A 13,218-nucleotide genomic window follows, 5' to 3' on the forward strand; every position below is an offset into this window, starting at 1 on the left:
GCAATCCGCATCCTTTATTTGTTTCAATGAACTATCTTGCTTTTGGTGGTAAGCCTTTTACTTCCCCAAACTCAGAGAAGATGGAGATAATGATAGAACAAAATTTTCCATGACAATGTTCATAGGATCTCACAAATCATAAAGGAATATTAAGAAGCCCTCATCAAGAATTTCCCTAGGTTACAATGAGGCTTTCAGCCTTAAAAAATACTCCTTCACAGAGTAAATCAAGTTATTTTCTTTTCTCATATGACATGTATAGAATAAATGTATACATATACATGAAAACAGCCCAAACTCAAAAAGCTTCCTACACTCATCTATAGTTTCTTAAGGAAAAATATTTTTTTTCTTTAACTCACAGGAAATAAAATGACACATTTCATTTGTAATGGCTGGATGTACTTCAGCCTGAAGTAAAACAAAAGCAAAGATAATTTAAGTAAAACTACTATTTTAAAGTAAAATATTGACATGTCATTAATATTGGAAAGATGCAAAATGAAAACCTATGCTTAGACATTGAACATTTGTTTTCAGTAGGTTTCAGGAGGCTTACTCATCCAAATGGCTTCATAGCAGGTGTCCTATGAGAGCCCATTGGGCTGCCAGTTTCTGCTTAGGGACAGCTATTATATTTCCAGTACTATTCATTCTGTGTGTAGAGTTATATTTCTACCTGGTATATTTTCTTTCTGCCTAAAAAATCCTTTAACCTTTCTAGCAGCACAAATCTGCTGGCATTTGGCAGATCTTTTTATCATATAAAATGGTCTTAATTTTACATTTATTATTGAAAGATATTTTCACTTGAAATAGCACTCTAAGACATTTTCCCAATAATTGAAATATGTTATTCCAATGCATTTTGGCTTGCATAGTTTTGGGAGAGAAATCAGCCTTATCTTTGTTCTACTGGATGTGATGTGTACTTTTCCCCTCACATTGCTTTTAAAACTTTCTCTTTATCAATATCTTTCAGCAATTTGATTTGGATGTACCATATTGTTTTCTTTCTGTTTTACTCCTTGGGTTTTTTTATTTTTTGAGTTTTTTGGGGTTTGAGGGCTTATGGATTTGGAATGATTTTTAGTAATTACTTTTTTTAAAAAGTTTTTTTGGTCCAACCATCATCTCCTCTGCTTCTTGTAGTTCAATTATCTATGCATTAGACTGCTCAATTTTATCCCAGAGATCACTGATGCTGTGCTCATTTTTGTCTTTTTAAGTTTTTTTTGTTTGTTTCTTGTTGCCTTTGGATGATTTCTATTGCTGTTTCATCAAGCTGACGGGTTATTTTCTCAGGATAAAATCTGATGTTCATCATACTCAATGTATTATCATTTCATACAGAAGTTATATTTGGGACACATTTATATCTTTCATTTATATCCTGACTATGTTCATGTCTTTCCTTACTTTCTTGAACATATGGAATATATTTGTAATAGCTATTTTATTTTCCTTATTTGGTAATGACATCATCTGCCCTTTCATAATCTGATTCTATTGATTGACTATTATTCTACTTATGGGACATATTTTCCCTGTTTCTTTGTGTGCATAATAATTTTTGACTGGATGCCAACCATCATAATTTTTAACCTTGTTAGGTACAGGATTTATTTTGTATAATTTTATATAGTATGTTGGATTTTTTTTTTTCTAGCTTGAAATCAAGTTACTTGAACTTCATCAATTTCAGGCTTTTTAAAACTTTGTTAATACTTAGCATCTTGATCTAGGGAAAGTGTACACTCAAATACTACAATATCCCTTTGAATGTCATGTGTACTACTTATATATTACAAGGTCTTTTCAGTGTGGCTGGTAAACTATTCCCAGTCCTATGTATGGTTTACCTGAAATTTGACCTACTACTTTTCTGTGTTTCTTATTTCAACCTTAAGTAATTTCCTCTCATCATGCATTCATCCATATTTAGTCAAAGGCTGAAGGAACCCTTTCACAGATCTGTAGGTTTTTTTTCTCTGTTAAGATCCCTTCCTGCAGACATTATATCCCACAGATCTTAAGACCTTGGCCTCCTGAAGTTCTAATTTTTGTTTCTTCAACTCAGTGAGACCACCATGGTCTATTTGAGTATTTCTTCACAATATTGCTTTCTAGAACCTGCTACTTGGCTACTGGTGAAATCAGAGGTATTTTTCTCAGTTCTTTATTGCTTATTATTCAATGTTTAAATACCATTGTTACATATATTTCATCTGTTTTTTCTAGTTGTTTGATATGTAAGAGTAAATATGGCACCTATTATACCATCATGTCTAGTATGATATGCTTTTAACGCTGAAAATAAAACCCTATCCCTACTCTTTACTAGATGAATCTTCTTGCATCATTGGCACTCATGAAAATGTGACTCAGTTTCCAAATTACTAGTAATATTAACCTCTTTGTGACCTTTCTCTGTGGAGGAGCCTGGGCATGAGAGAAATAGCTAATTTATGTTTATGTAATCTCATGTTCTTCTATAATCACCAGTTGGAACTTATGTCAGTGGTTCTAGGATTTTTAACAGGTCTGGATTTGAATTCATATGTCTAGGGTAATTACTGGTGTTGCTGGCTGTGTATTTAACTTTCTTAGATTTTTTTTTTTTTTTTACTGGAAGATGACAGGCAAGTATTTTACTGTCTCCCTAGGAGCCTGATTTTAATAGGAGCTGAGAGAGCTATATTTCCAAACACAAATATGAGAGAATGGAAGAGATTATAAATATAGAAGGTACCAAATTTTCAAAGTAATTTTTACTGCATCCTTTCCCTTTACATTGTCTAAATGGACATTACTAAAAATGAATCACAGCTGAGTTTTCTAACTTAGTCCTTTAATAGGTAGTTGGTTGCAAGACTATGAATTTTTGGCATTTTATTCTTATTTCCTATTCCTTTACTCCTTTTCTTTCTATTCTTCTCTTCTGATGTCCTCTCTTTTTCCCCCTAAAAATTACATATGTGGCCATATAAATTCCTTTAAATTCTCACACTTACCATCAACTTTCATGTCTCCATGAAATGTGCCTACAATATTCTTTGCCTACGATATTTTCACCATTTTTCTTTCTTAAATTTTTCTTATGTATTCCTTAAAGTTCAGGTCTGATGTTGAGAGCCACAGCCGAAGGGGCCCCAGCAAACTTCCAGTTGCCAGCAAACTTCCAGCTGCCGGCTGATGATTGGCTCACAGCGGCCCCAGCAACATCTAGCTGATTGGCTCCTCGGCCCCAGCAACATCTAGCTGATTGGCTCCTCTGCTGTGATGCTCATTGGGCTGTTTCCCTGCCCTTTCAGACCACGGAGCTGCTCATTGGGGGACTTTTTTGGCTCCGCCCACGTGACCCAGCCAATCGGCCTCAAGAGCAGGAGGATTGTGGGAGGTGGAGAGAAGGGTGTGTGGGAGAGAGAGGCTTGTGGAAAGCCGGTGGTGGCAGTTGAGGCTCTGAGGGTTTTTCCTGAGAGGCTGTTTTGTTTGGCGTGTGTGGTTCTAAAAATAAAGTTAGTTTCTTTTGACAAGTGGCTCCTGATTGTGCCCAGCCAGACTGCGGCAGTCTGACACCATCCAGTCGACAAACTTGTATTGAATTGTGTATATGATATATATACATCACAATGCATAGACACTGCTGATGCTGATAATAACCCCTTAATCACTATTCTTCATATCCACTTTTGTTAAATGTCTTGGTTGTCTGCCTTCCCAAGTTTACTTTCTCAATGAGTTTGGAATAGGAGCATTCCTTACTCATATCAAGATACTTCAGGCAATTGAAAAGGTTCTAACTCATAGACTAAATTTCTACTTTTAATTTTTCTTGCTATATTCATATATATATATATATATATATATATTCCTTTATCTTCATACCTACAGTTCAAGGGTAAGAACTACATAGTGGGTAGTAGTGTGGACTGTACAGTCTGAGTCTTTGACCCTCTGAGTTCAAATCCTGGTTCTACCCACTAAATTCTGTGTAGATGCAGCTGCATTACTTTGTTCCCCTTATGACTCTTTGTCTTTAACTGTGATCATTGTAATACTCTTTCATAGGGTGATTGTGATGATTTGGGGGAATAATATATAACCTGCCTAAAATAGCACCTAAGCACTCTAAAAGTAGCAGCTATAATTATCAACAGGAGCTAAATTTTAAAAATAGGGCTTACTTGATTTTTCAACTCTGCAATTCAATTGCTCCCTCAAGTGTCTCCTAAAATTACAAAATGTTTCATGTTTTTATTATAAGAAAGACTGCCAAAATTTGAAAATTATGCTTTTTATTCTAGTCACATAAAATAAAGTCAGTTACACCAAGTTGTCCAAATACATGGTGAACTAAAGCTTCCAACACTTACAAATTTTATACATATATCTATGCATTTACAAATACATACATATGTAAAAGATATATATTTTCTTCTAAAATAAAGTGCCCAAATGTTGATATATGGGGGCATAAGAGGGAGAAGAGAGTTATAAAGCCTTGTTAGTTATAGGCTGTACTTTTATAAGAATCTGTTTTATGCACATTTATTCAGATATAATGAACTCAAATCATCTGTTCTTTTCTGAATTCTTCTAAGTGAATTAATTTACCTAAAATTTTAAAGAAGTCATGTGGTCATCTTAATGAAGCAGAAGCTTCTTTTTCTGATGTGGCTGGCACAGAGCCTTGGCTTCCCTACAGAGGGGTGTTTAAGCTCCATTCCTAATTACCCTGTTGTTTGGATTATTGTCTTTCTGCTAGGGTGATAAACAGAGTGAGAAACAATCAGGCATCTCTAAGACTAACTCCTACATGCATGCAATGAAATTAGAATTTGGTGAAAAGATTGCTAATGTTTTATATCACCTTGGATTTGAGGAGAAAGCTTTATCAAGATTTGAATAGTGGGTCTTGCTGCCTCTGTTATTACAGAGGTGTATAAGCCAAGCAAGAAGAATCAGGGCATAATGGTTAATATGTCATTGAGATAATCAACTCAAATTGAAATTAACTCTATTACAGTGAAAAACCTTCACGAGTTCATGTTTCAAGGTAAGAACAAATTGCAGGGTTAAAGAAAAACTCAGTGATTTAAGATAATTCAGAAAATCCTCACTTCAGAAAGGAACTGAGTTCTAGTCTTAGCTCCAACAGCTCAGCTGTCCTTATGGTGTTTTTACTTTATTTTCTGCTATCTCAGACATTTATGATGATCATTGGCAGTCTTTGACAAGAAATGGAATTTAAAATTTAATTTAAAATGCCTCTGAAAAGACTAACTTGTTTAAGCAATGTGGAGATGCCTAAAAATAGCTGAATATGAGCCCAGCCATTTCTCAATTTCTGGTAGCTACATCTTCAAGCTGTAGCGGAGTGGATCCTATGCAAGCAGGAAAGGGAATAATTGTCAGCATTGAAACTGCACAAGACACTCTAAAACCCCCAACATATGAAGGGTGGGGAACAATGAGAAGCCCAGACAATTCCTCTAGTCAAAACAAGGAGTGGGGTATTTCATTTCATTTTTGGAAGGAAAAAAGAAGGGCACAATTTCCAATGACCCAATCCACCTCTGCAGTGCCTCTGAAAGACCAGAGCGGCCTAACTACTGATTTTGGTGAGCATCTTGTTGATGGCCTGCTTGACATGTGTGGTGGAGCTGCGTCTCCTCGTCTTGCCCTGCACCATCCTCCGGCGACGCACCTCTCGACATAACTCGTGGAAGATCTCTGTGATGTTCCCTTCTCCAGTGCAGGCAGAACACTCATAAAAAGCACATGCTAATTCTGTGGCCAGCTTCTCCCCTTCTTCTGTACTCACTTGTCTGGAGTGGTCCAAATCAGCTTTGTTTCCAACCAAGATTAAAGTCACATTCTTGGGCTTTTTGATCTCATCTAGGATGTTCTTCAGTGGTAGCACTTCCTCAAAACTTCCTCGGTCAGTAATGTCATAGACCAGCACAAAGCCTTCCCCCCATCGCATGTGCCCTTCTCTCTGAATGGTGTCTTCCTGTAGGCCAAGAAAAAATAGCAGCTCAGAAAATTGGAGGTGATCACAATGCATAGACACTGCTGATGCTGATAATAACCCCTTAATCACTATTCTTCATATCCACTTTTGTTAAATGTCTTGGTTGTCTGCCTTCCCAAGTTTACTTTCTCAATGAGTTTGGAATAGGAGCATTCCTTACTCATATCAAGATACTTCAGGCAATTGAAAAGGTTCTAACTCATAGACTGAATTTCTACTTTTAATTTTTCTTGCTATATTCTTACTTTTATAATCACAAGAACTATTAATAAATTATACCCTTGGTTGAGCATATTGCTATTGAGACTTTTTCTCATCACAATTGAAAATTAATAAATTAATAATAGACAAGTGGTTGTTACCCCAATATTTAGGTGTCAGAATTAGAGCCAAAATTCAGCAAGATGTACCCTCTCCCTTTTTTGGTTTCTTTGTGTGTTTTAATCTCCTTTTTTTATTGAAGACAATTAGGGAAAGAAAGAGTCCAACTTTAAGGTGGGCCTTTTTTTTCCCCCTATGCCAATACCCCAAATATGTCACATAGTACCAATAATGATGGAAACTTATTGAAGTGATTCTTCATGGGAAGGTATACCTATAATTTGAGAAAGCATTGCCTTTAAAGGTTCAAGTGGTTTCTGGAGGCTGTGGCCTCTCTCAGTAGGCTCAGAGTGTGAAGGTCAGAGCATAAGGAGATGGTGATGAGAAGTAAATGTGTGAAATTCATTTCAAGAACATTTCATGGATTAAACTCTTCGATTCAAGTCTTGTTGGAGTCACAGATTATTGACAAAGGACAATGGAAAACTCCAGTTTCTTAACTCATCCCACTGGTCATTTCTATACAAAGATATGAAAAATTGTGTTCTATATGTGTAATAAGAATTGTAATGCATTCCGCTCTCGTGTATTTAAAAAACTAAAATCAATTTAAAAAAAGAATTAAACCTATCTATGAATCATTTCATCGTTTCAGATCTAACTGACCTCAAATTAGATTTACAAAGAAAATATTTCAGGAGAGAGTTCCAAAATAAAGCATTTTGAAGCAAACAGACAAATTTATATATGGCCAGAGAAGTCAATATATACTATATACTTTCTCTTAAAGGGTTACCTTGCATATTAGCATATAAAACCTCTGCAAACTATCAGTAAAGGCACTTGTTTAAGTATATCTAAACATTTAAAAATACATTTGACCATGAAAAACTTATTATCCTGCTAAGCCACCAAACAGGTGGGAGATTCCAACCTGGACAATATATGAATATTACAGTATTTTCAAAACCTTCTTGAAGCACAGGGAAGTTTACATAAACATTATACACAGGCTCTTAGAAATGTGTTAATATATAAAATTGTAGAAATAAGTTTTTAGTTATGCAAAAGTTACTTGAATGACATGCCTCAATTTTGTGCACATTATTCATGTCTTTTTTTTATTTGATGCAGAAAATATTTTAGTTCAATTTCTATTCACCTGACCAGCAGTATCAAGGATCTCCATGGAAACAACTTCGTCATCGATGGTTGCTTGGTGTCGGTAGGTTGATTCTGAGAGAATGAGCAAATAAAGAAGACAAACAGGTAAATAAATGCAAGATTTAATTTGATCCTTAAAATGAGAAATTAGGCATGGAGCAGCATATCTGTCTTGTAGTACAGGGGATTGTGCAAGCTAGAGAAGCAAAGAAGAATGTGCAAGAATGTAGCATCTTTGTACTCACAGAGCTTCAGGCATAATCCCTAATGAGCCACTACTTCAGGGCATAGAATGTGAGAGCTCTCTTTGTTTCCTTGATCCTCTGTCTGCTCCTCTTAAGGTTCCATTTTATTCCATTTTGAGGTCAGTTCTCTATAGTCTCTTTTCTATCTCAATAAACTGAGGCTTCTATTTTCTAGAATGATAAGGTGGTTTTCCACAAAATGGATTTGGTCATGATGCCCCTAAATGTCCAGTTTCTGTAAAGCTCTGTTAATTTATTTTCCTAACAAAGTTACATACAATCAGAAACTAATATTTTCTTTCTAAACCTCAACCCAATAGATATTAGAGGGAAGTGGATAGATCTTACCAAATGATGTAAAACATGGGAAACACTTGGGGCAGTAATAGACAGGTGGGACCCAGTGTTTGTAGTTGACAAGGAACAGTAACCCATATTAGAGGTGGGCTGGGAAGCTTGGAAGAGAAAAGGAACAATGCAGATTTCTCTCATTTATGTTGCCTCTTCAAAGCAGGATGCAGTAGCTACTCAGTATCAGCTGAGGTGGGTCAAGAGCAGAGTGGTACCCAAGCTGTGAGCGGGTGAAGAGAAGTTAGCAGGTGTAAGAAGACTAGGTAAGCTTGAATGTAACCCTCATCACATAAGTGAAAACCAAAGGTAAAAAACAAGCGCTTTATATGAAAACTAGAACAACTGAAATAAAGGAATCAATAAATAATTGGCAGCTGATGAAAATCAGGAGGAGGAACTCTCCCAGAAGGTCTCAGGAAGTGATAATAAGAAAACTGGAAGCTGAAAACTTAATAGGAAGTATGGTCAATACAATTAGAAATTTCGTTCTTTATAAAATGAACCTCAAAGACAGAAGAAGAAAATACACAGAGATGTGGAAATATTCAAAGTTGTAATGACTAAGAATTTCCCTGGATGAGAGTCATTGAAATACTTCAGATCAAAATGACTAATGGAATATGTGAGGAAAAGGTTTTTCAATCTAAATTTCAGTGAAATTTAAGATATAAATGGAAAAGAAAAAAAATCTAAAGAGGTTTAGAGAATAAAAGCTCTTCACCTACAAAAGGATATGACTCAAATTTGACATTGGACTTCTTAGCAGTGACACTGGATTTATGACATCTATGGCATAAAAGAAAATAACAAAACTATACCAAAAGCAGTCCACAGTTACAATTCCATGTGATTCTAATATATTATATCAGGGTGGAGGTGAGGAGAAGACCTGGGAGGCAGGTGTGAGTAAACACACTTATTTCAGAAGACAATAAAATACAGAAAAAGTTAAAAAAAAAGCAAAAGAGAATAATTTTTAAAATATATAAGAAAATAAATAAAATACAAAATATCATGAGAGAAAAAGTATAACCTTTTATGAGAAATTATTCTGACTCCATTAACTAGTAGTACAAAAGTAACAAGAAGAAAACAAAATAATAATATATATTTGAACATAGATTCAAAACTTATAAATAAAATATTATCCAATTGAGTTCAACAGTTTAATAAATATATTATGAAAATAGCATTTATTTCAGGAATGGAAATAGTGTTTAAATATTATCAACACAATTTAATATATTAATGAACTAAAGAAGACAAATCACATGACTGACTATCAAGAAGAAAAATACTTTCCTCCCTATATCTCATTATCAATTTAAGATTTTTAAAAATATTCAGAAAACTAAGAATAAAAGGAATTCCCTGACATGAAAAAAAATGTTACATATAAAACCCCACAGCATACATAAAATAAATGGACTAAGTATACAGATTGTCTTCAAACTCTTAAGCAAGGAAATTATGTGCTATACAAAAATATAATCCAACATGGACTACAAATACTGGATAATTCTTTTTTTTCCTCTGTTTTTTTGTGGTGCTGGAATTGAATCCAGTGCTTTGTAAATGCGAGGCAAGCACTCTACCAACTGAGCTATATCCCATTGTAAGGCATTCTGCTGTCATATATAACAAATTAAAATAAAAATACACACACAATTTAAAAAAAAAACACTGGACAGTATAAGATAGGAAAAAATAAATAAGAGACATAAGTGTAATGGGAGTCCACTTTTCGATCTGGGTACAAACCTTGATGCTTGATCATGATTGACTTATTTTAAACCTGTCATGATTGTTTTTCCCTTTCTTCCTCTTCTCCTTACCCTCCCTAACAGTGGGGGAAAGGGAAATGAGATGAACATTTTTCCTGTCCCAAGCTAAGCTGTCATGTCCTTCACTGCCTGGAAGAATGTCACTGCCCACAAGAATAAACAAACTCTAGACCTGGGAACTGGAGCAATGGCTTTCTCAAGGACAGCAGATTGACACTAATTAATTCTATCTACTCATAATATTTGGATCCCCACCCTTTATTCCTCTTTTAAAATCCCTGCGTTCCCTCTAGCAGGGAGAATCACAGCTTCTGGGACAGGAGTCCTCTGCTTCTCCTTTGCTAGCAAAACAACAAAACATTCTTCTTTATATCAAAACTTGTTCTCATTTTTGGATTGGAAATGGAAACAAGGACTGAGCTTTTAGTATCATAAGGGTGGGAAAGGGATTTAAAAATCAAGGCTATGAATTTGAGGTCTATCAGAATGAATCACTAAAATTCTTCTATATCAGCAAAAACCACATAGGAAATATAAATGACAAGTAACCACTCCCAAGAGCAGTAAAATAAATATCAATATCTAAGAAACAATAAAGAACAAACACAACTAGCAAAGTTCAGAACTTCATGAAAAGGCCCTAAAGATACTCGAATAGATAGGAAAATTTCCAAGAAAAGGGCATGAGCAACAATTTTTAAAAGATGTTAAATTTCCCTCAGAGTGATCTCAAATTTAATTGCAATTCAAACTCAAAGTCCAGTCAGACTTTTTGAGGAACTAAATAAGCTTATCTAAAATGATGTAATGCAAAATAAATAACACTACCCAAAACAGTATGGTACTAGTGTCAGAACATGCAAACTCACAAAGCCTTAAATAGATGCTCATTTATATAGGAATTTAGTATATGACTGAGGTGGCACCACAAACCACCCGGGGTCGGGGAAGAATACATTGTTCCATGGATGGTAATAGGAACAACCAAGAAAGAATAGGTCACTCTATGGACCCCCTGGAGCATGCACTAAAAGTAAATCCAGATGGATTAAAGATTTAAATCAACTAGACTTGAAAAGTAAACTTAAAACAATAAGTTAAAAATATAAAAACACACACAAAATGAACTAAAAATAAACAAGCTGACTATATTAAAAAATTATGCAAATCAATGGATGTGTAACTGATGTGATTCTGCAATCTGTGTATGGGGTGAAGGTGGGAGTTCATAACCCACTTGAATCAAAGTGTGGAATATGATATGTCAAGAAATTTGTAATGTTTTGAACAACCCACAATAAAAAATTAAAAATAAAAAAAAAATTATGCAATACAAAATAAGCTAAAATCTGGAGAAAGTATTTGCCACATCAAATCCCCAAACTGGTAAATACCTAAACTATAGAGAAGCATTTAGAAATTAAAAATAAAAAAAAATATGGATGAGGAGAAAATAAATATAAGCAAAATATACAAAGAGGAAGTTTGCAGAGAGAAAGACCAAGTGTATATAAAATGATGTTTTACCTGGTTACTTACCAGAGCGAAGCTTATAAAATTATTTTACAACCATAAGAGTGGCCTAAGTTAGAAAGTTAGATAATGAAATGCTTGGTTAGATTCTAGAGAGGTTCCATGTACCAGCAATTGGAGTGTAGACTGGCTCAGCATTTTGGAGGGCAATTTAACAATATTAAATATTCATACACCCTAAGATCCTGCAACTTCCTCCCAGGCGAAATTATAAAACAAAACAAAAACCTGGTCCAGGCTCTTATAGAAGTGTTTCTCAAAGTCTAGTGTCTGGATCAGCAAAATCAGTATCAATTAGGAATGTGTTAGAAATGCAAATTCTCAGGTTCCACCCCAAACCTGGTGGGTATGGGATCCAGCAACATTATGTTCTGACAAGCCCTCCAGGTGCTTATGATGAATGATAAAGTTTGAGAACCATTGATTTAAGGCAAGGTTTTCCCTGGTGATAGAAGTAGTTCACTTTGAAGGTAACTAACTGGGTGTTTAACACAGGGAAGACGTGTTAAATGTGGCACACTAAGGAACGCTATGCAGAAAACTAGATAGATATATAACAACATACATGGACTTTATAATGTTCTGTTATAAAGATTAGAAATAGAGACACAACACAATAAAACTTATGTAAATTTCAATGAATGGACAAAAATTTATTTTTTATATATATAATAGCACAAACTGAATGTTTGAACAAAAATTGTTCTCAATGCTTTATTTATGTTAACTCATTTACTCTTCACAAACATCTCATAAAGTGTTTATTACTATTAGCTCCATTTTAGAAAAAGAAACTGAGACATAACAGGAGTAAATAATTTGCTGAAGGCCACAAAGGTGATAAGTGGTAGTAGTCAGATTTTGGACCAGGAAGACTGGCTTTGGAGTGGCTTTGGAATGTAATAGAAAACCTACATTTAGTATCAAACACACTAGAATATACTTATGGGAAAGAGGAGCACAAGGGTGTCAGAATAAGGTATACAGGGACAAATAAAACAATAATATAAAGGCTTCATATATACAATAATGGCAAAGTGCAATGAAAAGAGAATTTAACTAACATAATTACTATCTTGATCAAACTACCTAAATGACCAATCAACCAAGCAAAAGTTTCTGCTTCCACAGGGATAGGCTATGAACAAGTGCTCCTATTATTATTATTATTATTATTTTGTCTATCTACCTTTCTTCCATTTCATCCACTATTTTGCAGAATTTTAACCATAATTTTACCATAAATATAAATTCCTACCCAAAATACAAACTGTAGAAAGGAAGCTGAGTGAAGTAGCATGAACTTAGCCTCAACATAACGTATGTGCCATCCGCACTGTGCCATGATGGTCACCACAGGCATGTACCTTGTCATAGTATTTTCCAAAAGTAGTATTTTAAAATGAGATTAGGTGTATTTTGTACTATTTTCATTCTCTTAGAACTTGCAATCTGTACACAGTATGAATGCTGATTCTCAGTTCTAGAATATTCCATCCCTATCATGAGAGATTATTAGTTTTGTATGATGGAATGCTCTAAAATTCCGTTTACAGCAGCTACTTGTCTCTAACTGTTCTCTCAATGATCTCCTTCTTCCATCTTCGGTGCCCAAGCTCAGGGAGAAGTCTGGGCAGCATCACACGCCCTTTGGTTTTCGGCTTCACTGTTCTTTATACTGACTTTCCTTTTCAAAAGACTGGCATCAGCCCTGGAGCCTGGAAAACAGAATTCTGGGCACTAGTCCATCTTTTTTTGCACCAAAAGTTGTCTGAGAGACAGG

General features: G+C 34.9%; 1 protein-coding gene across 2 annotated transcripts in view; it reads right to left on the minus strand.

Annotated features, from left to right (window-relative positions):
- Positions 1–4,281: 4,281 nt before the first annotated feature.
- Rerg (RAS like estrogen regulated growth inhibitor) overlaps positions 4,282–13,218 on the minus strand; it is a 117,872-nt gene continuing 108,935 nt past the window's right edge. For both annotated transcript variants that reach the window (XM_015498200.2, XM_015498202.2), the window contains exons 4-5: positions 7,521–7,594; positions 4,282–6,016 (exon numbers count right to left, since the gene is read on the minus strand). In XM_015498200.2, the coding sequence (XP_015353686.1) occupies positions 5,609–6,016; positions 7,521–7,594 (482 nt within the window). In that variant the 3' untranslated portion in view covers positions 4,282–5,608. The remainder of the gene's footprint in view (positions 6,017–7,520; positions 7,595–13,218) is intronic.

The sequence above is a fragment of the Marmota marmota genome, unplaced genomic scaffold (genome assembly GCF_001458135.2).
Source record: "Marmota marmota marmota unplaced genomic scaffold, marMar, whole genome shotgun sequence".
NCBI lineage: Eukaryota > Metazoa > Chordata > Mammalia > Rodentia > Sciuridae > Marmota > Marmota marmota.